General features: G+C 46.5%; 1 protein-coding gene across 4 annotated transcripts in view; it reads left to right on the top strand.

The window, feature by feature from the left end:
* Positions 1 to 6,653: 6,653 nt before the first annotated feature.
* The window catches only part of LOC100643062 (GATA-binding factor C), a 96,343-nt gene continuing 75,488 nt past the window's right edge, over positions 6,654 to 27,508 (top strand). For 3 of the 4 annotated variants that reach the window (XM_048413576.1, XM_048413577.1, XM_048413574.1), the window contains exons 1-2: positions 13,303 to 13,445; positions 14,128 to 14,585. In XM_048413576.1, the coding sequence (XP_048269533.1) occupies positions 14,402 to 14,585 (184 nt within the window). In that variant the 5' untranslated portion in view covers positions 13,303 to 13,445; positions 14,128 to 14,401. Of the gene's footprint in view, positions 7,219 to 13,302; positions 13,446 to 14,127; positions 14,586 to 27,508 lie in introns of those variants that run through there. The other variant, XM_048413575.1, reaches the window with a different exon arrangement.

Raw genomic sequence — 27,508 nt, 5'->3', positions numbered from 1 at the left:
TTAATAAATCTTTTTGTTGAACATTAAGAGTATTTCTTGTGGGTACCTTCATCAACAATTACCTCACGTTAATTTTTAATTGTTGTTGATAGCTAATCGTTAATTGTTGATTGTTGATTGTTAATAGTTTAATAAACCTTTTTGTTGAACATTAAGAGTATTTCTTGTGGGCACCTTCACCAACGACTACTTCAGGTTAATTGTTAATTGTTGTTGATAGCTAATCGTTAATTGTTGATTGTTGATTGTTAATGATTTAATAAACTTTTTTGTTGAACATCAAGAGTGTTTCTTGTGGGCACCTTCACCAACGACTACTTCACGTTAATTGTTAATTGTTGTTGATAGCTAATCGTTAATTGTTGATTGTTGATTGTTAATAGTTTAATAAACCTTTTTGTTGAACATTAAGAGTATTTCTTGTGGGCACCTTCACCAACGACTACTTCAGGTTAATTGTTAATTGTTGTTGATAGCTAATCGTTAATTGTTGATTGTTGATTGTTAATGATTTAATAAACTTTTTTGTTGAACATCAAGAGTGTTTCTTGTGGGCACCTTCACCAACGACTACTTCACGTTAATTGTTAATTGTTGTTGATAGCTAATCGTTAATTGTTGATTGTTGATTGTTAATAGTTTAATAAACCTTTTTGTTGAACATTAAGAGTATTTCTTGTGGGCACCTTCACCAACGACTACTTCAGGTTAATTGTTAATTGTTGTTGATAGCTAATCGTTAATTGTTGATTGTTGATTGTTAATGATTTAATAAACTTTTTTGTTGAACATCAAGAGTGTTTCTTGTGGGCACCTTCACCAACGACTACTTCACGTTAATTGTTAATTGTTGTTGATAGCTAATCGTTAATTGTTGACTGTTGATTGTTAATAGTTTAATAAATTTTTTTGTTGAACATCAAGAGTGTTTCTTGTGGGCACCTTCACCAACGACTACTTCACGTTAATTGTTAATTGTTGTTGATAGCTAATCGTTAATTGTTAACTGTTGATTGTTAATAGTTTAATAAACTTTTCTGTTGAACATCAAAAGTGTTTCTGTGGACAGTTTCACCAACAACCTCCTCATACTATACACGGTACCTTGAAAAGTACATTCGCCCGTAAAGTAGCAACCCGAACGACAGAATCTAAATAGGTATATACCCACTTAGGCGTTTTTGCGAGTAAATACTTGTAAGACTAAGATCGAGCCGAGATTACAAAGTCGTTTAGACGCTGTATCGACGACGATACACGTCCGGGTTCTTGGTACATCGACCTATTTCACAATTTTCGAATTCACTGAGTTGTAATTAGCGAATATCGTGGTCCGCTCGCGTTATAACTCGCAGCTACTTGGAATCAATGACCGGAGGGCGTCTTCCAGCCGATTTTTATTCGGCTCGCCAGCGGATAAAGTTAAGAGAATGGTCATAGATCAGGTGGCTACGTGAGTCTTCCTGGAGCAAAGATATCGACGCCGATTTATTATTCCGGATGAAGGAGTACGCAGGACGAATAGCTAAGCGGTGCAGGTCGAGCTACTCTATGGGAAATGGAAAATGGACAGGGCAGCGTGGACAAATTACAAGGTCGGATCATCGTTAGGGCTATTAGTGACAATTAGAGGCTAAACGAAGGCCTATTTGGAGAATAGAAAGTCACTCGGAAGCGTATTATCCCGGAAGAGTATCCGGCGCTTAGATGATTCACCCTCGTTATCCTTCATCTTTGAACGATCTCTACGATATTTTCCATTTCCGATTTTCCAGACCGAATAACCGTTGGAAATCGAGACGCACGGCCCGTATGTCGGTAGAAGATCCCAAGACTCCTCGGGAAGACGGGAGAGCGGCAAAGAGAGAGAGAGAGAGAGAGAGAGAGAGACAGACAGACAGACAGACAGAACAGAGAGGGGAAATAGAGAGAGGGGGGAAGAGAGGGGAAACAAGAGCGGTAAAAATGAATCGATAGGCGGAGTTTTTCATGACGCGGCGCTGGAGGCGCCAGAGGGTGGGGGTCGCGATAGGCGGAGTCTGGCTGATTTAGGGCCGCCATTTTGTGACAATGGACGAGAGGGGGGGTATGCCTATCTGATTGGCTGATCTACGGACTTCTCTCGTCCCGAACAAGCTTCTACAGATTGTTCGGTTGTACTCTCCGTCGGTACTCCAGCCACCCGGCGACCCGGCAACGCCGCCAACCCGTCCACGGCCCGTTCCCCCACCACCGCCACACGCACACCGCGCTTTTACCCCCACCCAGGCGACCCGCAGCGCCGTGAAAGCGAGACACGCGTCCTTCCCGCCACGGAATCGAACCGACTTGGCCCGACCACAGAATCACCGAACCCTTTCCTCGCCGAGATGTTTCTTTCGGTAAAGCGCCTATTACGTTGTTCTTGCGATTAGCCGAAAGGCTGAGAGCTCTTTTCGCATCATCGGATGTTGGAAACCGATGGCCGATAAGACAACGAAAGAATGTCGTTCGTTGTAAATGGAATTTACATTGCGCCGTTTACGTTATCATCTCGAGATTATTTATTTTCGATATGTCGGACGATTGTTGCTGTAGCTTTCGGTAAAACTCGCCGTCTATCGCGATGATCGAGTACGCTATCGTCGTACGAGGTAAGAGCGCGATTAACAAGTTGCGTGGAACGTTACTCCGTGTACGTGTCGCGTATTTGCGTCACAGAGAACAGGAGCAAGAAGAGTAAAAGACGCGAGAAACACCGAGCTGCAGAGATAAGAAGATACGTACGCACACGTATAAATAGAGAAAAATAGGTGAATGCGTGCTGCAAAATTCTGTCTGAGAGCTAATGTTCCTCAAGAATTTTCCCCAGCCTCGGAGGTAGAAAGCGATCCGGACAGCGATCGCGCGTCGAAGGTCGTTGGCCCGTGAACAGATCCCGTGGATCGGATCCGAATCGGAGCGTTTAAAAGACTTTCAGGTGGAAGACAGGTCCGAATAGCGGATTGCGTGTAGAGGTTCGAGAGGACAACGTTGAAACCGGTGCAGTAACGCGCGGATTGTCAACGATCTCACAGAGGAAACATAAATCAACGATCGGCCTTTTTCTATTCCCAGAGAAATGGACTTTGCTAGGAAGAATATTTTGCAGTAGCCTATATTCTTTAGAATTTGAACAGGTTTGGAATTACGCGATAGAACGAAAGAAAGCTGACGCGTTATCGATACCTATCGATCGTCAGAGTCAATCGGTTACTCGTTAACGCCGTTTGGCGACGTTATCGACGAGTTCTCGCGGCTGCATCGCGATAGAGCGGATCGGAAAAGTCAGCCGCTATCGGATCGCCCGACCTGGGCCAACTTGTAACGCCAGTCGGTGCACTCTTGTCGTCTCATCTCTCGTTGCTTTCCGGCCTCTGGTTTTCGGAGGAGGGGCGTGTATCTTAATCGTCGTATCTCATCTAGATAGGCCGCCGGCATCCAGATCGGCTCACGGAAACGCGTGCACGCGTGTACCTGTATCTAGGTAGACACGTAAGCTCCGTATAGTCGTCCGACCCGCTCCAAAACCGAACAACGTACCATCGAATTACCAGCCGATCTGCGATCTGATTCTGTCGCTCGTCATTTTATCGGTCGACATCTCCGACATACGAAAATTACAATAGCGAATTTGAGCCTCTAACGCGTCGACGATCGATCTTTACCTCGCACGATGTCGCGTGGCAGCAAGATTTTCCTACGATACCTGTCCTTCGTGAAATTTAACTTTACCCGCCTGTTTAACACGAATGCATCACGAAATATGTATCCTGGTAATTTCGGGATCGTTCGGCCACGTTCGAGGTCGCCGATAATTTCATCGTGTAGTTGAAAAATCGGCGGATGAAAAATTGGAAGAAACGCGGGCGAGATTCCTTCGAACGGCACGCGGAATCGCGCAATTATCGGCGGCACGCGGTGAATATCCGCGGCGATAGAACGGGCGCCAGTGGAAAATTCAATGTTCCCGAGCGAATTTAATGCAGTTCTCACCACCGATTGGCAGATACTGCGGCTCGACGCTGCCAAATCGTTCCATCAGACCGTGCACGTACCATATGCTCGTACGGCCTGCTTTGAATACATTAATAACCCCCGGCGACTCGGAATATTTGCACGACAAATTTGCGTAGATGGCCGATAACCGCGCGTCTAACCTAACGTGCAAAGTGTTTTACAATGAAACGCCGGCGAAATTTACAAATGTTTGCTCGTTATAAATATTTCGGCGCGTTACCCCTTCGCTAAGTGTCTTCAACAGTTTTCGCGAGATTCCGCCGTTTTAAGGTCCGTCGAAAATAAGAGAAAAATCGTCCGAATCGCGTTGCTGTTACGCAGATTTCTTATTCTCCGAGTTTTATCCTACGATCCAACTAACTTTTGTAACAGCCTCTTGCAATAATTCGCCTGGCCAGATACAAAGATCAGCTGTGCTAATCTTCGATGTATTTCTCGTTGCAGTGAGACGATCGAAAACGTGAGGGAAACTCAAGTCCGATGGAGACGTACGAACATCTGACAATGTTCCAGGAAGGTGTTCGTACGTCTCCTATGAGAACACCTCGACAAGTACCAGGAAGAAATTGAACAACCTGAACCAGTGAGACCGGGAAACAACGCAAACATCGGACACTAGGAAATGTGACTGGGAAACGTGGACACCGCGGATGATGAACACCGTTTGGATCATGTATAATACCTAAACTGTTACATATAAAACTATGGTAACCAATTCGGGTGCGTTGCACGGCCTGCACGCGGAAACAACATTGCGCGGTTGTGTATAAATGCACTTTTGTTTATTCGTTCGCGAAATTCCATACAAACATCTACAACGTGTACTTGTTCTCTAAGAGTCCTGTTTCTTACGATTTAAACGCGCCACCTGATATTCAGTCGTACAGATACAGATACGGCCCTTCAGCGGTTCATGTGTACTTTGATGAAAATTGAAAGATCTTCGAGCGAAACCCAACTAACTTACGAGCAGTGAATTTTTCTAACTTTCGTACTGGAAGTTTAGTTCGTAGAGTAAATACAATTCCATGCCATGAAACTATCTTTCTGTAATTTCCGTTTGATGAACTTTCTCTCGATCCGCCACTGTGCATCGGCGTACCTAAGGGAGCGAGAAAATAAGAATGGAAAATGCAGAATCATTTGGCTGAAGCAGTTAATTCTCGACCAACAGATAGCAACCGAGAAACGTTGGACGAGGATTATTGAAAACTCGGTGTGGTGGAAGGCAAAGTGCAAGGGCGAGTGGTTGCTAGACTTCGCAAGTACCGTAAAGATGTCCCCCGGTGAAATCCAGCTTATCGAACGAACGAATATTATGTAGATGCGGCCGCTAGCTAGGGAGGTGTTGAATAATTCCGTCGGATCAGTGCGCTGATTTCATCGTTCTCTGTGGCGAGCGTGTGCGAGCGCGTGCCTTTACGCAGGTGTACGCGCGCCTGTGTGCGTTTGTGGCGATGAAAGAGATGCCTTGCGCGATCGGTCGACCCAAATTTAGATCGGATCGAGGAAAACGGCAGGCACGGCGCGTGCCCCGCGCGAAGATCATCGCTCAGATAGACGCTTTCACGCACACTGTCGCTAGCAATGCGATTGAAAAATTTGCTCCGTTAATCGGCCTCCTACTCGCCGCTGTCCTTCGCCGAACCTGCGATCCAGATTCGTCTCCGATGGATTTTCCAGCGCTGTTTTTTCAAATAATGTAGGTATGTAGGTAGATACGGTGTTTCGATAATAGGTTACTATGGATACAACGTTTGGCCGCGGTTCGCACTCGCAATATTAATTAAGCACACGTCTCTCGTTTACGACGTTCGTGACAAGAAAAAGGAAAAACACGTGTAACCGTTATCGGTTGCTGAAGAGAGTCTGTCACGTGCCTATGCGCGTTCACACACAGACGTCGCGATTATGCTAATTGCGATTCATTTTCCAACAGTTTGTCCCGCCCGTTCTGCGCTCAATCTGCCCGGCGTTGCAAAGGTATCGAGCAACTACGACAGGATCGTCATCGGTGTGCACGATCTCTCGTATCGATTTCCTCAGAAATATCTGGCTAAAGGATAACTGAGCCCTTTTCGAGAGAGAGAGCCGGAGAAAGGCGGAGATGGAAAGATGGGAAAAGTCGCAAAAGGAGCATAGGGATGTTTCAGCCGGGTACGTAAATTTCCCGGCTGCTGTTGACGGATCGACCGGAAAGCAAGAAACTGGAATCGTAAACTCGTTAGCGGCTCTGTCGAACGTATTAACCGCGAATCCTCGGATTCTGTGCACATCGTCGATTCGGCAAGCGAGTGTAAAGAGGGCAGCCCTAGAACGAACAAGGGAAAGAAAAAAAAGGCGAAATCGCGGTTGGAAAAACAAGAGACTAGGCACCGCGGAAAAAGGAGCGCCGCTAGGGTCCTGCTGGAAAGAAGGGAGAGGCTCAGTGTTGACAGGAGAAGCAACACGAACGCTGCTGGGTCGTTCTTGTTGGTTCTATGGTGGGGAAGGAGTAAACGCCCGCTAGTAGGTTGGTCCGTGGCGGTGGGCGTGACCGGGTCGTGCCGAGTCGTGCCGAACGCTGGCGAAAGTTGACGAACGCTGGTGAACGCGAGGGGAACGTCGAGACCGGTGTTTTCGTTCGCCTTAGTTCCGCGCCGGGTGCCACGACAGTCGCATCGACTCGAGTTTACGTGCGCGCGCGCGCGTGCTTCCAAAAATCTTTCTCTCTCTTTCTCTCTCTCTCTCTCTATCTGTCTCCCCTCCCAACGCGGATCGAGCAGTCGAGCGAGAGGAAAACAGACGGCAGAAGGAAAGCCAGGGGAACTCGCGGAGACACGCGAACCTGACATCCCGACGACCCGGTTCGAGCACCAAGCCCAGCAGCTTTCCGTGCACGATTTACCGTGCTCGTTTTCCCTGTGCATCGGTTTCGTTACATCGTACTGTTGTTTCTCACGAACGGCTCGGCCACGACTTCGACGACGACTTGGACGACGACTTGGACGACGCGCGCGATACACAGGGGCCCAGCTATCGACGCGGGCAACCATCCGAACGCCACGATGTGCTGTGTGTGTGTACTGTGCAGTGTCTTCTTGGTGCTAACTTAGTGATAACGATATTGAAACACGCCCACAGAGCGACGAGACGCCGCGCGGCGACATACCGCGCCACTCGGAATTCATAACTGTTCAGGTAAGCGTGTTTGGCTCGTAACGATCGCGAACCGCCGCTCCACCGATCGCCGACTCCTTTTCCAGACAGCAGCAGCCTCTACCACTTTGCTCCGCGGTCCACGTTCTATCCTTTTATCGGTGTAACGAACGCTAAGTTTGCAATAGATTCGCAGTAGATTTGGAGTAGAAGTGACAATTTCCAGCGAATACCTGCTAGGCGCCAGATCGCCGCACGCTTTTCCTCTGGCGCCTTCGTTCGATTGTCTTTCGCGTTCGACTATTCTCTTCCGAGTGTGCAATAGTTCGGTTGTTTTTCCTTCGACTGTACAGGGTCGTTGTAGGAGGTCGTTGTACATCACCCAAGCAGACGTTTCTGTTCGTGTTTCTCAGTGCGATGGATGTAAACGGAGTCGAGAGTGAAAATTCGGTCGCTGTGGAGAAAAATTGGCGTCGTAACGTCGACGTATCGCGATAGAGTTGCCATCGGTGCGTAGGTCGAATTTTCTTAGGATCGAAGGTCGGAGAAGTCGGAATTGTAGAGACAGAGTTCTCGGAGTCGCAGCGATACTCCGATTCCCGTTTTGGCAGAGAAAGTACGACTTTGGAATTTAGGAAGTCTCAGGTCCTTACATAGGAGAAATTCAAGTTATCGGTAGGTTGCTTTCGAAATTCGTCCCTCCAACGTTCGCCTACCTTCGCGTGAAAAATGTAACGGCTTACAGTCGGGCGCCTGCGATTCCATACAAAAACAGCGGCGCCTTTTTATTCGGATAGGTCGTTGACTCCAGTCTATTTAGAGGTCGAAGAAATTGCTTGTTTGCTCACGGCAGTGGGACGAAAAGATGGCGCCGACGGTCGCTAATTCTCTTTCACGCTCCGCTGTTTATCTTCAGCTTGCGTACACACCACCCTACGAAACTAAAAGTTAACTCGAATCTTGGGAAAATTCGGTCAGCGTTACGATCTCGCGGTCACAGAGCAACAGAAAGGCGAAATGTCGCGTAATCCTTGCTATTCGATTGGGAATTTTAGGTTCCCAGGGGAAACCGCGGCATAGGAGAGTCCAGTTTTTCCGATCGATCGGGTTACCGGCTTTCCATGGTAAATTAGAAACCCGATGCACGAATAATACTCGTGTAACTCGTTACGGTTGATTGCGTAACAGTTTGATTTCCACGAAAACAGAAAGAGACACAGAGCGTGTGTGTGTGTGTGTGTGTGTGTGCGTTGGGCGACCGGAGTCGATCGAACTCCGACGGCGCAGGTAGATCGACCAATTCACCGGAAGAAACCCGGCGAGAACGCGTGGTGAGTCAGGACTTTCCGCGACTCAGGATTTTCCTTTGTTCTTGCAACGGCCGTTTGCCTGCCGTGGCTAAATCTGTTGACGAGGAAATGAAAATTACGAGCGTCGTTAGTGCCTGTCGTAGGTATCGTCTTTGAGAAGCAACGAGCTCCGTAGAAAAATTGCTCCGCTGTTGCTAGTTCTTTTCTAATCGATTAGCCAGTGAACACTATGCCGTCAGCGCTGTAGCTAATCCCTTTAGGGACACAGCGTGATAATTCGCCGCTTCGTAAACGAAGAAAATCCTCTCTCAAATTTACCAAAATCTCTACGAGTCAGGACTCGAAAGAATCGAACATTCGTCGCTTCCTAAGCGCAAGTTTCCTCGTACCGCCATCGATTCGTATCCTTTACGCGGCTCGACCAGTCGCGTTTAGTTTCCATGTACGTTCCATTTAGCAGCTTATTAACATACGTTAACGTCAATCATATTTTCTTTCCAACCATCAAGTTGACAACTGCCGCGACCAATTGTCACGTCGGGTCGATTGCGTTCTCCGTAAACACAGAGCGTAGTTCGCCTGTTTTCAAATTGTAAATATCTCGTTGGGTACGCTGTTGTAAGATTCCATGGAGTGTGGATGTCGAGTAAACAGGAAAAATTGGCAGGTCAAAGCATAATCTGTGTGTTGCCACAATATCCAATACGCCAGTTGGACGCTGGCAATTGAATTTCTCGGAGCGACAGGTAGAAAATTGGAGGACAGGGCGGCGAGTCGGCGAGAAAGTGGATGATTTTCAAAGGGAATTCACCCCTTGCAGAAGGGAGGCGATATCGGCCGATGGTTTGCGCGCGGCCTATAATTGCTAATTTGCAAGTATAATAAACGACCGTCGGTTTCTGTTTTCATTTATTAGCCGCGAAATGCCTCCGCTTATTAGCGCAACCATGCATTCGAAGCAATTCGCTCGTTTCTTCGCGATAAACATTCTCTTCGCCGACGAAACGCCGGCTGCGTAGCTTCCTCCTCTTCGTCCTCATCCTCCTTCCCTTCCTCCTCCTGCCTCACCATCCATCGATTCTCCTTACTCGAATTTTTATTTAATTATTCTTCGTCCTTCGTTCCTTCTACGGAGTTGCGTATTTAATGGAAAATCACGACGGTGTGTTGCGGCGGAATTTTTCCAGCGGAAATTTATATACGCGGATTTCGCGTCCTACCATCTTTAAACGCGATGAATCGACTGTGTCGTCGATAGACCGCGCATTTTTACTCGATTTTATATTTTTACCAATTGCCACGACTGAAAGGAAATAGAAGAGGGAGAGAAATAGTATGGAAACAGGCATTTGATTTATTAAATATCGCGATTAGTATTCCACTTTGGATATCTCGCACATCTTTCGAACATCGCACACCAATCGTGTGCAGCGTTCTACACCCTCGAATTTCTTGTAAATGTGCAAGAAACCACGGTCCAGTCATCGATAAATCGAACGATATCGTAGATCATCAACGAGTGCTCCATTGTTTCTGTAATGAACAATCGAATTATTGGTCGATACGATATCGAGTAAGATCTTCGTATTGCGAAAATTCTTGGTAACGTTGGCTCCAAGGATCTACGCGTTTTTCTGTTCGTCGGAAATCATCGAATCCGGTATTTCCCATTTATCAGGTTCGATGTGAATTACGAGATCGGAGAATTCTTCGTAAAGACGATCGACGTGGGATTCTGCTTGCCTCTCGTCGTCGTCGTCCACTTTGCAACAAACGTGCAGTGCTTTATTCGACAAATTCCGTCTCCAGAGGTTCGCAGGTCTGCGAGTATCGCGTTTCCCTGTTGGAGCCTCGGTCCGACGGCTGAGAACGCACGCGCGACTTATTCTCATCTTCGTCGTTGGCACTCGCGTCGACCATCTCCACCGTCGTCGAGTTTCCACGCTTTACGGCTTCTCTGCCTATCCGAATCTCCGGCTACCGCATAATCAAAATTCGCGCTCGGTTTTGTACGAAACGAAAGACACAAAAAGACATTGTAGTTTTGCAAAACGTATCTGAGCTCGATAAGAGCACGTAGCAAACGATTGTTATTTGTATGGTAAAGCTATTGATAGGAAACTCATGGTGTATCAACTTGAAACTTTCTTTCATCCGACGATGAAATTGAATTTCGGTCAACAGCATAGGATTTTCTGCGTCGCTGTCTTTCGCTCACGTTTCTGAAAGGTCCAAGCCAGTTCCGCTTCTTCGCTGACCTCTCAACAGAGATTCTAACGGCATATCGGAAATCTATAACACCTGATGCGATCTGCGTGATAATTTAAATATTATTCCATCACCGCTTCTCCCCGTAATACTTGTAATTCCGACTTACGCTGCTTCGTCGGAGAATCAATTTTCCGATCTTGGCCGGACCGATGTGACCCGAAATATCGCGCTTTGACAGACGCCATTCGATACGCGTACTTTCCAAATATTTACTTTTTCCATGCAATGTGATTTTCTGTTCGCCACTAAAATAAAGTAGCCGAGAGAAAGAAGATCTAGGAAGAGAGGAGCGATCCGAGAGGCGCGTAATTAATTCTGGCTCGTGGAAAGATCGGCCGGAAAAGGGCAAACGATTAATCCGACTGGATACATTTTTTTTCACGTTGCACGTGAGTCTTTGGTGGACTTTGCTTCAGGTTCGAGGTCGCCGCTTAACGATTTTCGTCGCCGTGTCACGAAATCGGCGGCGATTTGCTCGCACGTGCAACGCGACGCCGTTCTTTTTTTTTTCGGACGGAACAAGATTAACAAATCTCGATAAGATTAGTCTACGCGATACGTGATCGGCCGGCTCGCTTCGATGGACGTGTTTTTTTTTGCCGCGATGATGTAACGTCGTCACCTCTTGCGATAAATCATGGAACGTCGCGTTGCCGCGATTTTCGCGCCGATGACGCGCCGATGACCACGATGGAAGTTAACCAGCTTCTATCCCGAACCTTCCGGGCAAAAATCTTATCACTGCCTCGCTGATAAAACCAGATAAGATCCGTTGCCTTGCATCTTTTCGCGATTTGTCGAAATATCGTGGCTCTTGCGCGAAATCGCCAGTTTTAATAATAACAGAGTTGGACTCTGAACTGCCAACAACTTGAACTTTGACGATCCCACCGTTCCTCAAACTTCACCTTCTCCACCGACGTCCTTCGAGCTTTAAACCTTTTTTTCGTCTCTGTATCTCTCGAGATACCTGGATTTTTTCGATTATTCTATCGATAAAGGGAGATATAGTACACGAGAGGCGAAGAAATTACGTGCAATGGCAGAATGAAATATTTCAAAGCCACGCGAGTTTTCCTAATATTTATCGAAATGCAACGTCCATTTCGTCTGATAAAGACAGTCGGTAAAGGGCGACGTGGTCAGATTCTGCGTTCCAACTGCTGCGTCCGTAATAGAAGATTCAGATCGGAAAATGGTGCGACGAAAAATGCGTAGAACGCAGCAGCGTAGATTCTCTTGGGTTATTTTCGACTCTCCTAATCTTGTCTAAAGTCATTTGGTAGTTTTCTTATCGGCTGGCGAGGTTGCTTATCTCGATGGTCGAAACATTCAAGCCCACCTCACGATTTCTAGGAGTGATCAGCCGAAAATATCGACGCCGGCGATCGTGATCGTCTTTCCGCTTGTCCCCCGCCATCTCTGCCGTTTGCTTTCGAGCGATTCGCCTCCTTCAGCCACCCTTCGTCGTCGCGTAACGCAAAAATCGCAGCTGACCCGGCGAATTCTGTCATTTTTCCATCCTCCGGTCGACCCGTTTCCACGAGTTCCGCAATTTTTCTTATCTTTTGGTAGAATCACCGCAGGACTCTGGGTATCTTTAGATTTCAGTCGCAATTTATGCAGAAGCTTTAGATATTAAGGATCATCCGAGACACTTGGCCGTACAGTTCTCCGAATTTCCAAACGCCAAGTAAGACGAATAGCCACGAGAAAAGTAGTCGTCGTACGACGCGTTTTTCGCTTGCACTTGCGATCGCGTGCTGTGGACGTGCAGTAGGTGGAACAGCAAAGTCTCCGAATTCGACAGAATCGTAATCGCTTGGAAACGGAATCGAAGGAATCGCGTACGCGAATTTGGCTGCAGTTTCGCTGCTGATGGTAGAGCTCGGAGGTTAAAAACTGGAAGGTTGTGCACTTTTGTCTAAATAATGGAAAAATTGGCGATCATTATGAGCGCAATTATTGAATTATAATTAGCGTGGAAAGTAGCGAGAGGCGCGAAGAATTATTGGAACCGCGTAGAGGCCGATTTCGTGCTGTTAATCTTATCGCCAGGCTTTTTGTGTATATCTTATCGGATCTCGTTCTCGAGTATTTTGTTTGGCCTGGACATATAATTTTGAAAACGCCTCGTCCCTCCGTCATCGACTACTTGTACGTACGTGATATATTTTTCTAACAATTCTATCGACCATTACAAACATCCATTTCCACAAATTTCTTCCCATTTTTATCTAATCCATCGTGTTTTCGACGGGCGACCACGAGGAGGCGACCCTCCGTGACGATCTTCACGAGAAGGAGCAAAGTTCTTGCAACTAGCGTATTATCATTTTCACGCGTTATGTGTACAGTTACGTATCGTTGTGTACAGCTGACTGGCCGCAATCGAATTTTACAGCAAACGGTTTTATAGCAGTAAATAAATAGACGATAAAAGACATTGTCTTTTGTGGTTTTCCGAGCGTACAACGCTCTATCGATATCGGGCGATCGGTCCTTTTGGTTACGTCATCCACGACCTTGATCATCGACTGTGTACCCGGGCCGATTGATAAATCATTTGGAGGCACTCGATGGTCGAGTGGGCCGAGCACACATCAGTGTCGCCTGGCTGAAGCGCGCAGATCGGGAGCTAATTAACCGAGATCTGTCGGAGCGATCGGCTATCGTGATCGCGGACGGGTGAGTCTGGCCGCGAATTTCTTGGTTTGTTCGCGCGTTTATCTGCGAAGATCTGGCCGAGAGATCGACCCGCCACCTCGGCCGGAAGGAAGAGCCGTGGAAATTGGCCGGTCGATCGACGTCAGCGCGACCAACATCCGATTACCATGTTGCGCGCGCGGCATCTTAGATCGGTTGTTCGCGCTGCTAGTGCCTTTTCCCTCTCGTTATCTCGCTCCTTTTCACGAAATTCGCCGAGGAGAGGAAGAAAACAGCCACGTTCCTGTGTCTTCGATCATCCGCGTCTAATCGCCCAACCAGATAAACCGACTGTTCGCCACCGGATCCCGCGGTTTTCGCCGGCCACGTCTCCAGTTTCGGTGATGTTCGTGTTATGTAACCCGCGAATGACATGTTTTTTTTTTACTAGCAGCCGGAGCAGAGTTACGCGCGCACGCGTAATTTTCGGCAAAACGACGTACCGCAACTTTGACCTTGCGCAATTTCAACGTTCCGCGCCGATGCCTCGCTCCGTTTCGCGATACACGCGGTTTCGTGGTTTCGTAAAATCGCCTGCGGACGAGTAAGAAAATCGACGTACGTTGCCGCGAACGAAGCGAGCGACTGACTTACGGACCACGCTGTGTACCTACCTTTCCTCCGTCCACTAACCGCACACGCATTTTCTTCTTTGTCGTTGCAGAAGGCGGGGTCAGAGACAGATTTTCCTCGCGATCGTGAACGAAGCGCCAGGATTACCTATGACCTGGCCGAGCGTCTTCAGTAGGACCACGCTTCCGGCAGAGAGGCGTTTTTGGCAGCGTTCCTAATCCCCTTTCCATTTCCCTTCCCCCTCGCGTCCCCCTACCCCCGTGCATCCTTCCTGGTTCTCCCCCTGCTGGAGCAACCCCCTCTGAACGATCCGATCGTCGACCTTTCACCCTTCCGCTAGTCGCAAGAACAGCATTCTCGACAGGATGGACATGAGCAGCGAGTCGAGCGCGGCTAGGTGGTACGAGCCCCCTAGGTCCACGTTGGAGCCGCCCTCGGGGGGCGCAGGAGTCGCCGGAGTCGTCGGCAACCCCACCGATTACAGGGGTTACTACCCCCACGCAGGACCAACCGCCCATCACCCCGCAGCCGCCGCACATTACGCTCACAGTAAGTGTAATCATTTTGTTCTTCTTCTCAGCAGCGCTTCAAGTACGCTTCGTTAACGGACTGCGGATTTTCATGCGAATTTTCCACAGTGTAACGAAGCGTCCTTATCGAGGCGAGTATTTACAGAAAACAACGGACTATCAGGTCGTCGGAAAAGTGTCTTTCTTTCGCAAACGTGCCTTTTACAACGCGAACCCAAGTGTGTGAAACGTCGCGGTGTTTCTCTCGTCGTGATTCGAGAAAATAATACGAAAGGAAAACATTTGCTCGTAAAACGAAAGACAGTTTCCGGACAACCTAATAGTTCAGACGCCCGTGCGTTTTCGATATTTCGTTGGTTCGGGTCGCGCGCGTTCCAGTTTCACGTGAAAATCCGCGCGGTGTATTCGTCGTAATAATTTCCATTTTCGGGCGTGTTTTTTTTTTGAGATTAGAACGGCGGAGTTACAGTAAGTTGTCGATCAGTTATCAACCAGTTATCAAAGAATTATCAGCCATCTAATTAACGAGCCATTAGCGATCCTATTTTACGACTTACACGAGCGTCTCAGCCAATATAGCGAGTATACTAATTTATTATTTGAAATATATTGGACGGCTCAACGAGAAGCAATAATATCTAATAAATCTTACGATCAAACGTGGAAGGTGTGGTTGGAATTATTCCACTTCTTTCGGCAAGATCGTGCAGGGTGCTGGCCGAATTTGCAGATAAGATATCGTTACGTTTGCTTAGGCAAATACACCCGCGGCACGTAACCTGTATCTTATCGTCGTCTTCGCCTAATTCTTCTCGCTTTTCGGTGAAAAGAGACACTCGATTTCCAGTTGATCGATCGATAGATAAAGCCGAAGGAAGCTTCTTTATCGCTGCCTATCCTACTCGAATCTGGATTTTTTCTTTTTTGCACGTTAACCCTCGGTGTAATCGACGAAAATGTTCGAACGTTCTATCCGCGAAACGCCAGATGTACAGCGATAATTTTACTCTCAATTTTCCCTTACCGTAACAAGTACCGTCTCAATGTATCCGCTCGAGCGAAAAGTCACTCGAAATTGCGATATAATTTCACGATGAAGTTCGCATACGTGCGTGACACGCATTGCTACGCGTTCACCTTGCCTCTTCCGTCGCTGCTTGGTAATTGTAATTTATTCTATCGATAATTGCTATGTAATACATATATATATTTATTTATGTGTGCGTAATAATTATTACGTTAATGGTTATAATTCGTAGCTTGGATGCTAATAAACAAGTAGCTGCGGAACGCGACACTTTGTATAATCTGGTGAAACTTCCCTTCGTAATGGCAACCATAATTTACTCCGTATGGGATAAATGCATGGGGTAGCCGGTTAACCGCTTGTGTAAAAAGCGCCGGTATAAATAAGTTTGTCAAGCTTCGTTATACAAAATATTTTGCATGAATCTTTGTCGCGTGAAACGCGAATCGACGTAAAATTGCCTAAAGGAACGAGGAGGAAACGTTGTTTGGCGATATTTTGTCATAGAACGTTAACGATAGTCCGAGGGAATATAAAAATTGCTTATCCACACACAGGGGTTAAGGATTAAAAATTGGCGGAGGGAAGGGGTTGCCGCTGGCGTGCGCCGGTCTTTCCACCCCCAACAGTCGTAAAGCTGGCCGACATACTCGCACGGGGTAGAGTACGCTGGTTTTTTCGCGTGTCTCTCGTGACTCGGTTCAACGATCGGCTAATGGCGTCTTGGTCTAGCTCGTTAATTACCACGCGGATATTTAATTATGTCGTCGTGTCGAGGCTGCCCTCCGGGGCACTAAAAAATTCCTGGAAATTTTGCAAAACATCAGCCTGGCTGCACGAAACTCTCTCCTCTTGCCGTTAAATTCTTTCGGCGGCGTTCTTTTTTCGCGGTTAACGATTCCCATGGTCGACGGTTTCTTTCGAAACTGCTGGCCATCGTTTCACGCGAAGACGCACGATCGCGTACTCGCCGGAAGTGGATGGAACGCCGGCCTCGAATTAGAGGCGAGTACGGCGATTGAAAACTAACATGCTGCTTCTTAACCTCGAGGCCGGCATCTCGGTGCGCAATCGAGCCTCGATTATCCACTTTCGAGCACGCGACCGCGTACGCCGAAACGGCGGCTCTGTTTCTCTCTGTCTGCTGCTCTCGAACCCTCCGCACCTTTGGCAAATGACTTTTCGTTTCCAGTCGACTATTTCACCGCGGTCGTCAGAACCAGCTCTACCCGGTTAACTCAACCCTGCCGCGATCCTCGAAATTTTATCTTCTGCCACCAGCAAAACACCTTTAAAACACGTTCACTGCCACGGCACCCGTATTCGGGTGACAGCAAAGTTTCCGCTAGGACCGCGTCACCCGTATTCGGGTGGCGCTTATTCGACTACTTGCGAAGGATCGTAGTAGGTTTTTGAAAAGATGTTCTAAAGGGAATAATAAAACTGTTGAATTGTTATAAAATAATGTGCCGGCACTCGACAACAAATACCATCGGATAATACCAAATGGTGTCGGACGACGGCAGCCCAGTGGTTAACGCTTTAGGTTACGAACGTTCGGGACCCGGGTTCAAATCCCGGCACCCGTAATCCGATTTTTCTTGCGCGAAAAAATGAGGAGAAAGGCGGAGTACCCCAGCAGTGATATCTACACCAAAAAAACAGCTACAATTATCACGACCTGAGTAGTACGAAAATTGTTTGTTAAAAAAATGATTTACTCGCATTACTAAAATATCGATGGGAGTACTAGCACTGTACTAGCGATACGCGTGGCATTTGGCGGACATTTCAGGGAAAACACGCGTGTCAATCAACGTGTTAACGTTCTAATCGGAAGGAGAAGAAAATTCACACGCGTATCGATAACGATTCTCTGGTATTTCGTTGAAGATATGACACAGGTAGTTCTCCATATCGAAGGAAATAGAATAATCTGAACGAAAGAACGCCGGGTTAACCAAGCCTGGCGAAGTTTCAACGGGCCTCCATTCTCTGGTCGTTGGTTGTCTGTTTGCGCGTCGCTTTTCGCCCGTGTGTGTAACGACGAGGCCGAGAAAAAGCGATAGCGCGTACGTCTAGGTAACGCCGATAGTTCTCGGTTCTCCGTCGCTGGCCAAGCATGAAAAAGCAGAGAGAAGAGAGAGAAAAGAAGAAGCTGAGAGGGAAAAGAGCGCAAAAGGGACAGAGTGAGATGGCGGTGGGACAGAGGAGGGAAAGGAGCCAAAAAGTGCACGAAGAGGCACGAAACTCGATACAGCCGGTCGGATCTCGAGGCCCTGGAACGCGATATCCCTGATTCTTGCCGACGTGCATGGATCATACTCGGTCCTCTGTTAACTCGTGCTGCGCTAAAAAACCAGCGCCCTAATCGGAATCAAATCTCTATCTGTCGTTGGAGCCGCGGCTGCTCGCCATCCCTGCGACTTCTTTACGACTTCTCTCCGCTCTTCTTTCCCTCTTTCCTCTTTCTTGTGCTGGCTGCGTCGGTGCTTGACCCCCTGACACCGCCGGCCATGGTCCTCAGGAATTCCTGCTGGCCGTGTGAGAACGTGTTTCCAGAGCAAGCAATCGTTTCTCCGTCTTACCAACCTCTGATTATCGCCTCCGATTGAAACGTCACTACCTGTATCCTCCCCGTCATCCATCAGTGTACCAGTCGCTGTTTTGACAGCCGAAGCCTCGCCAACCTCGCGAGCAACAGACTCGAGCACGCGTATCGTCCCACACGGATTCTTCCACTCGATCGAATCGAATCCTGTTTCACGAAACGACTGCCACGCCAGGAATTTCTTAGAGGGAGGAGGAGAGAGGATGGTCGTTTGGAGAATTTTTGACGAAAGTTTGACGGGTTTTCTAGCGAAAATTCTCTTCGTGCGCGATTAGCGCCAGATCCTCGATTTCTCTATCTTTGTTCTCTATGTTATGCATTTTGTTACTGGAAAGTGCGTTAACTTGTTTAATGTTAACATAACGCCAGAGCTAGCAACGATTGAAACGTATAAGGACATCGCATAGCAAGAAGATTAGCGTGGACGATAGACAGGAAAATAGGCGAATAATCGAAGACAGAAGGCTGTCCATTTATTTTACAAAGAATCGTTCAAAGTTCATATGCTACGAAAAATCACAAATTGGTCGCTTTGACCAGCCTCTGGCGTCTACCTGCTTGCACTAAATGACGCAAAGGAACGAGGTAATATAATATTTCTGCTTTCTGTAACAGTTGCTAGGTAGAACAACTCCGTATCAGTGCCACCGCTTGTTCCATCGCTATTCTAAAAAATACCTGTCGGCGTGAAAAATGCGCAGTCCAGTCGTTGGAAACGTACGATCGCTTGCAGTCTCGGGTCGTCCGAATCTGCCAGCCTGCAGACTCGTTAGAGAAACGGTTCCCGGAGGATGTTTCTGTCCGCGAGTGATCGATCGAGGAAAGTGCCACGCGGATCGGGGGCGTGCAGGGCGATGGGTAAAAAATAAACAAGACAGGCGGACGCTCGCGCTCCCCGGGATGCATAATACACACAGTGGTTGCGGCAGACAGGAAGGAAGCGCAGCCAACCGCGAAGCCCACGGGCTCTCAGAGAGGTGCATACGTAATTGCAGGCCACGCGGGAGGCGCTGCTTTTGTAGGTTACCCTCTCCTCTCTTTCTCTCTCTCTCTTTCTCTCTCCTCTGTCTTTTTCCCTCTTTCTGACTCCCTCCCTATCCTCTCTCTCTCTCTCTCTCTCTCTCTCTATTCCTCCATCTCTTCCTATCTCCGTTCTCGACCTGCCGATCCTCCCGCTGCGCTCTTCTCGTGCGTGTTTATCTCGGTCGTTTTATCTGGCTGGCGTTGCACCGCGCGTTTTTCCGTCTATCCGCTCCGTCTCTCGCATTTTTCCTTCTCGCTTTCCTTCGCCTACCTGCGGCCGCTTAATTGCTCTATTTACCCCCTGCTCGCTTCGGTCTCTTGGCTGCGTACGACCCGGTCGAAAGTTTCGCCGTGCAACAACGAGCGCGGAGTCTGGTTTCGTGCGAGCAAACTGTGGAGGCCCGCCGCGACGAGCGAGCCAGAGGATCCGCCGGTCGAACACGGCGCACAGGTCGTGCAAAACTCGCGACCGCCGCCATCTTGCGCAAATGCACACGCCAACCGAAGGCGGAGCCTCTCCCGGGGCTCTCTCTTTCTCTCTTTCCCGGTTGCGTCTGTCTTGCTGGCCTCTCTCTCCCCCGGAGAGACCAGAGTCTCGCGAGGCAGATGCAACTCGCGATGCAGCTTCGCCGCGATCAATCTTCCTCCTCGTTCTTGCTTCTCTCTCTCTCTCTTTCTCTCTCTCTCTTTCTCTCTCGCTCGCCTCTGGCCAAGAGGGTTCCTCTGGACTCTCGAGCCGGTAGCCCCCTCTCGATGTCACGATTCGACGGCGCGCAGGCTACGCTCGCCCTCCGCCTGGCGGATTTTTTACTTTTATCGAGAGGTCAGCCAGTTTCCTGGACCCGCGATCCGTTTTCTTTGGAGCTGTCGCGAGCGCTCGGGGCCTCTCGCCGTGGATTTTCGATCTCGGGCTGCGCTTGGTTTACCCGTCGGTGACGGCGACCAGAAAATAAGAGACGAAAAATCGATCTGGTGGTTTCTTCTTGCGAATAATTGGCGAGCGCTTAAGAGAGCTCGCGGCGAGGAAAAAAGAATCGATAAAGCCGGGGCGAGCGTATGGGGTGAAATTGCATGTTATTACGAGAAAGCCGCTGGTGGCGGTCGACGACCAAATGAGACGTTATTTTCTCCTGGAATTTCGTACACGCCGTGAATCTTATTACGACCGAGGCGCGGTCTCTCCGCCCTCTCTCTACTTCCACCCCTCCATCTGGCCTTTTTCTTTTTCCCTTTGTTTGCCATCGTAATTCGGCGATTTACGACGTGCCGTGGCGAAGTATTTTCGCGAAAATAACTATCCTTAATCTTTACGTGTCTTTAATGGTGGCAGATAAGTCGCGTTTCGTCGGTAGCGTTCGATGAACTCGAGAACTCTGCCTCCCCTTTCACCCTCCCAGCTGTTGCCAACGAAAATCGCGAGAAAAATCGCGAGACGGTCGCGACTCGGTTAAACGAATGGTCGGCCGATTCGTGGAATCGCGGACTGTTAAGGGCGACAGATGGCTTAATCGCGGAACGGTGCACGACGATTGCTCGATGACTTACTCGAGCAAAGAAGAGGCGACGTAACGAGGGAATAATTAGCCGGGACCGTAGAAACGCGGGCCTTTCCTTGAAATAGCGACGAGAGCCGCGCATAATTCACGCGATTTCCTTTCCCGACGCGATTTTCTCCTGGCTGGCTCGCAGTGAATGAAATGGCCGCGCTCGTTATCCGCCGCGATCTCTCGCCTCAATGGAAAACAAGCGTCCGCGAAATGGCCGGCAGAAATCAATTTCCATGCATTGGCCGGTGTTGAATCAGCGTGGTTAAAAATTCGTGCATCGACAGGCTTCCTTGCTTTCTCGTTACGTCTTTTTATACGTTTGTATACGTCGATAGGGAAAGGCTCGTCCTTTGAAAGCGACGGCCCGACGCTTTGAATCCTTTCCAGCCTTTCACACTCGTCGCTCGTTCACCACGCCTTTGCACAAAAGCCACGCGGCCACAGCCAACGGTTACCTCGGGGCGGCTAATTATTTGGAGTGCAGCCGCTTTGATGTCGAATGCCGACCCAAACGGAGATACCACGCGTGTCGCCGCGCTTTCCATTCACCGGATAAATCGCGCAGAGAAGATTTCGCGCCTCTGGAAACTCCACCGATGAATGAGAGAATCCTTTGCTTTATCCATCGCGCCGCTCGCGTAAATCTCGCAGTCGCGCGCAAGTATCCCGACACTTGGTGCAATCTAATTAAAAGATTGATATCTTTATCGCATTTTCAAGCTTATGGAAATTGTATACGTAATGTCGGATATCCGGCGGCTTGCGAGATCGTACCGCGTTCGACCTTGAAACGTCTCATCACGCGCTAACTCGTCTTCTTCTCTTCGATGGCAAACTCGCATTGCTTCTGACCTATGCCACCGTGCACGAGTATTTGGACACCCGGTGTCCAGCAATCCTATCGAGAAACCGGTACTTTTATTACGTTTTCCGCGTTAGGAAAATCGTCGGACACGCTGGCTCGCGAGATTACACCGCGTTGGACATTGAGACGTCTCATCGCGCTGATTTATCTTCTCTTCGGAGAATAAATTCAATAAACTCGACATACCGCGTTGCTTTGAGGTGTTTGAACACTTGGTACAATTTAATCGGTAGATTGGTATTTGTAGAAGATATTTGTATTTCCACTTCGAGGAAAACTCCACGAATTTTCTAAAGTTTAGTTTTCTTAGCTCGAGAACCCATTGAGTATTTTTTAGCACTAAATCAATTTGAAGGGTTTCTTAAGTTTCTAGGAGCATGCGTTGCACGGATGATGCAACGGGGTACAGACAGGTCAGTTTTTCGTAATTGTACAAATACCCATAGACCCCCATAGCTTCGAAGCTCTTTCGTAAAGCAACGCTCTATAAGCAACATTCTACTTGTAATTAGACTTGCTTAAGTATTTTTCTTTGTTGTTTAATTTGTACTTTACAATTTGTCTAGTTGGATATTTGGTAAATTTGTCTAGTTTAATTGATAAATAAAATGTGGATGGCTATCCCCGGTGGGATACCATCTTCGAGTTTGACTATTTTATTTCTACGTTTGGATTAACACAATTTTCGAAATCTCTTTTGCTTCTCTATTTTTTCTTATTTCTTGTCTTATGGTATTTTTATTATTATTTAATTTGCACTTTACAATTTGTCTGGCTGGACATTTGGTAAATTTTTTTTAAATTTCATCTATGGCGTGTTACAACAAACACTTTTTTTTATTATTTAATTTGTACTTTACAATTTGTCCAGTTGAAGATTTGGTAAATTTTTTTAGCTTAATTGTTAAATAAAATGTGGATGGCTACCCCCAGTGGGATACCATCTTCGAGTTTGACTATTTTATTTCTACACTTAGATTAACACAATTTTCGAAATCTCTTTTGCTTCTCTATTCTTCCTTATTTCTTGTGTTGTGTGGTTTATTTTTTTATTATTATTTAATTTGTACTTTACAATTTGTCCAGCTGGATATTTGGTAAATTTTTCTAACTTAATTGTTAAATAAAATGTGGATGGCTACCCCCAGTGGGATACCATCTTCGAGTTTGACTATTTTATTTCTACATTTAGATTAACACAATTCTTGAAATCTCTTTTGCTTCTCTATTCTTCCTTATATCTTGTGTTGTATGGTTTATTTTTTTATTATTATTTAATTTTTACTTTACAATTTGTGTAGCTGAGCGTTTGGTAAATTTTTCTGAATTTTACCTATGACGTGTTACAAAAAACACTTCTTTTTATTATTTAATTTGTACTTTACAATTTGTCCAGTTGAAGATTTGGTAAATTTTTCTAACTTAGTTGCTGAATAACATGTAGATAGTATACCACTGGGGATTTTGAGTTTGTCTATTTTATTTCTACGTTTGGATTAACACGATTTTCGAAATCTCTTTTGCTTCTCTATTTTTCCTTATTTCTTCTCTTATATGGTTTTTTTATTATTTAATTTGTACTTTACAATTTGTCTAGCTGGACATTTGGTAAATTTTTCTAAATTTCACCTATGGCGTGTTACAACAAACACTTTTTTTGATTACTTAATTTGTACTTTACAATTTGTCTAGTTGGATATTTGGTAAATTTTTCTAGTTTAATTAATAAATAAGATGTGGATGGCTGCCCCCAGTGGGATCCTCGAGTGCTTAACACTAGAACTACCGCACCAGTCAAATTGACTGGTTTAACAATTTTATTTTAAAATTCCTACCTCGTGTTATATTTTCTTTCCGCAATGATGTAATGACTTTCGCAACCATAACTAAAAGTATAATATAACGAATTTTATTTTGTTTTCTATGTGTTCAAACTGAAAATAATTTCGTATCGAGGCTATTTGTACCAATACTAGTCAAAATGACTGGTACTTGTCAAAGTGTAAAAGGGTGCAACGATCTGTTTATCGAACCCCAATTAACCAGTTTCCTCGTTTTCTACAATTTGCCACGCGTTTTTCAAATTTTTACCGCGTATCACTCGATACGACGATATCAGTTATCAGGAAAGTTCCAGATCGATCGCTAGATCGCTAGATGCTAACGCTAGAAATACCACAGCAGTCAAAACGACTGGTTCTACAATTTTATAAATTTGTCAACTCTCGTTTAGGGACCATGGTCCCAGATGGATTAATAATATCAACAATGTACTACATAACATTAAATTGCTTCTGTAAGAAAGTAACAAATCAATAAATATAAAAATATTCCATTATTAGGTATTTTTTAAAGACCAGTCATTTTCACTGGTCTTGGTAGAAATAGCTTCGTGTTCATCCACGCATTTCCTCTCTCTCTCTCTCTCTCTCTCTATTATGAGATAAAAGCTCAACAGTATTTTTATCAGGTAGGTTTGCAACGCTTCGTTAGAAGAATCTTTCTCTGCTGCTAATTCCTCGCTTCTTGCTATAACTGCGATATTAGCTGCTCCGCTAAATTGCAAGTAAAACGTGGAGTATTAGCGTATCGATCAAGTTCCGTACTTATCTTTGATAAATAGCTGACACTTGATCGAATCTGTAAGAATTTGCGGAACGCGGTTGAAAACACATAAGTATTCCACTTATTCCAAGATCTCCAACAAATACGTTTATATTCGCTGAATTTAGATATTTCCCTGGAATCAGTGTTATCCACTTTCGATTATTGTTTCCTTATTTATAACAATTAACACCAGCTATTTATCTGTATCAATGCTACTAACCGTATCTATTGGATTGGCAACTAAGTGATTGCGGATTTTGTCATTACCACCTAATGAACAAACCCGCAATCACTTAGTTGCCAATCCAATAGATATGACCTACGTATGTGACCTGTTTGAGACGAGATCGGAGACGAAAATCAATCTGTTTAAAACTACGGCAAACGCACGCGTTATATAACACGTTTTGCGATTTCGACTCGCACGACTGTCGTGATTCATCGAACTTGAAATCGACGTTGGTTAAAAAAGTATATAAAAATTGCAAGCTGTTTATTGAATTTACTACAAAATTATCAAACAGCGGGAATAATCATCCTGTGAAATAAATGTGAAATATTATCCTACTAAATAAGTTTGAAGATTTATCAACATGACGATTAGCCGAGTCGTTTGTATCGCGGACAGAAATTAAATTCAAGTATACTTATCGATAATTTCCACGTGACCGAGTATACTTACGCTCGTCGATGTGCGCGTTCTGTACGCGGAAACGTCGGAATTAGGAGCGAAAGTGTGGAAAAGAGTTAGGCGTGATCGTTCTAATTAATCTCGCTTCGAATTAGTATGCGCATAGTGCGCAATATCGCATCTATAGGCGCGCATCTATGCCACGTAGAAAACGGGCTGTGGAAAAAGGCGCTCGAGGGCCAGCAACAATTGCACGCAAATTCGTCTGCTCGAATCGAAAGGAACACAGCGGCGAGCTACGCCGATCCGGTTGCTAGATATTCAGCCGACGAGTCAATTATCATATTAACAGCCGGAATGTCGTATCGCGACCGGTGTGACTTATTGCATCGAATATTTTCAACGCGCGTGGGCGTAGTCTGGCGAGGAGTCGTCGCGATCGAGTAAGCGATTAATGGATCCGATCTAGATTGCGCGTAGATCTCGCCGCTTTATCGTTGGCCGATCGTGTAGCAGTAGCTGCAGCTCTAGCCGAGAACGTACGTCGCGTCGTTCGAGGACGTCGAATTCCTTCCGCGAAAACAGGTTTCCACCGAGAGACGAACGAACGAACACGTTCTTTCCCTCTTTTCCATTATTCCTGACATTTCGCGCTTTTCAAAAGAGTTTTGAAAAGATCCATTGCCATCGCAGATCCACCAACGCACCGACGTTTTCTCGCCGGTATATCCTGTCGACCATCAGCTCCGATCGGAACTCTTATCCCGGTGTCTGAGGTGCGGATTTGCCAGCTTAGCTTAACCGACGATTCCTCTAGCAGCCAGCAACGAACTGTGTCCGTTTGAGTCGCAAGCAGTGCGATCGCGCTCTTTACATTTTGCGTGGAAAAGTGGCAGCGCATTTGGACGCTGACGACTGATGGCATTTTATATTTCATTGTTATCTTGTCAGTAATTTTTCTCGAACGAAACTTGGAACATTCATGAAATAATAGCACGCATATTTAATGATATAGATGTATTTGATAAAGTAAGAAATATGTTTGTTGCTCTTCGCAATCGATTAAGACGATTAATCGATCAACGTTGTCGCGCTGTTCGGGATTTTCCCAGCCTATTTCTTCAAGGACCCCTGGGACCCAAATGGATTTTCTGCTCGACCCTGGAGCTTTTCCTGGGTTTTCAGTCTTCCCAGCGACTGCTTCTAGCTCGTTGTGTTTTATACTCTTGTCCAATTAATGATGGCTTAGGTATATCTTACATCGTGTAAATTAGCGTTGCACGCCATCGTATTTCACCATGAACTTGTCTCTCTATTTTACGTTTTATCGTTTTCGTGTCGCCGATATTATCGCATCTTGCCGGACTATGTTCTTCGGTTTCGGTGTCTGTACGTAGTTTCCAGTATCTCAGCTTTCGCTTGTTCACTTTCCACGCGCTTTCCTTGCTTTTCCCGATGCTCTTCCGCGACATTCGAGTAACAGCCCCATGGGAGGTTCTTCGTTGCAGTTCGGCGAAAAAATTCGTTAGCATAACGCGAATAACGCGTGCAAGTTGGGGATCGGGAAAAAGGAAAAAAAGGCACCGTGCGAGGTGGAAAAGCGGCGCCATATTAGAAGCGACCTGTTTCCAAACGACCGCCTTGGGAATCGACGCCTAAGCAGCTCCTCGAGACTGCCTTAACGAGACCTCTTCGCCTTTTTCTCCTTTTCCCGGCGTCGCGACGTTTGCCAATCTCTTCGCCGGTGAAATTCACGCGTCGATCGCTCGCCCCGCAGAAAAACTCACTGTCGGCCGTGGGTGGAGGAGAAGCGAGCGTGAACGTGAATGAGAATGTCTCGGGGATAACGAGAGACCCGGCAGCTTGCGAGATGGCGGCCGCAAAAAGCGGAGAGGACCGGCGCGCAAACGAACGAAAAAGAGCGAACGTCTCGCGGAGAAAGGAGAGGTAGCGGCATGATAAATATCCCTTAGCGCGAAAGTTTTTACCGAAGCAAGTGCGAACTGGCTTCTGCCCCTCGTCCCATCCGCCACGTTGCAAAAATTAACCCGTGAAAATGACGGATTTCCGATTTCCTGTTCTTCCAGCTGCTGCAGAATTCGACGTATTTTTGCTACAAGATTTTCATCGGTTTTTGTTTAGACGGGCGCGTAGGTTCGTTTAATTCGATCAATATCGTCTGAATTATAATGATTTTCGCGTAGAATGTTTAGGTTACGCGTATCCGGACAGTCGATCTCGCCGGTTTAGTTTCTTTCGTGAATTTATTTTTGTACGACTTTTGTAATTCATGTTTATTAACAAATAACGTTGACGAGGTTATATCTAGAGATATGTCGCTACGTGGAGTAAAATTACCCGAATGCGTCGCTCTGTTTTCGTGTTTATCGATTTTAAATGGTTGATATTCGCTCAAAGGCGCAGAAATGCGTAGAAAGGTACCGAATCAGAGTTTGCGACAAGCGAACGTATCAAATGGATTACACGATGAAAAAAGAAATAAAATAAAATCACCTGAGAGCTTCTTTTATCGTTTGCATACCTTCGTGTTTTTTCTATAAACACCTCTTCGCTTACCTGCCTTTATGATAATTAATCCTTTGCACTCCATGTCGAGTGTGACTCGATATC

The sequence above is a fragment of the Bombus terrestris genome, chromosome 16 (genome assembly GCF_910591885.1).
Source record: "Bombus terrestris chromosome 16, iyBomTerr1.2, whole genome shotgun sequence".
In the NCBI taxonomy this organism is placed as follows: Eukaryota; Metazoa; Arthropoda; class Insecta; order Hymenoptera; family Apidae; genus Bombus; species Bombus terrestris.
This window is presented reverse-complemented; position numbering and strand designations above follow the sequence as displayed.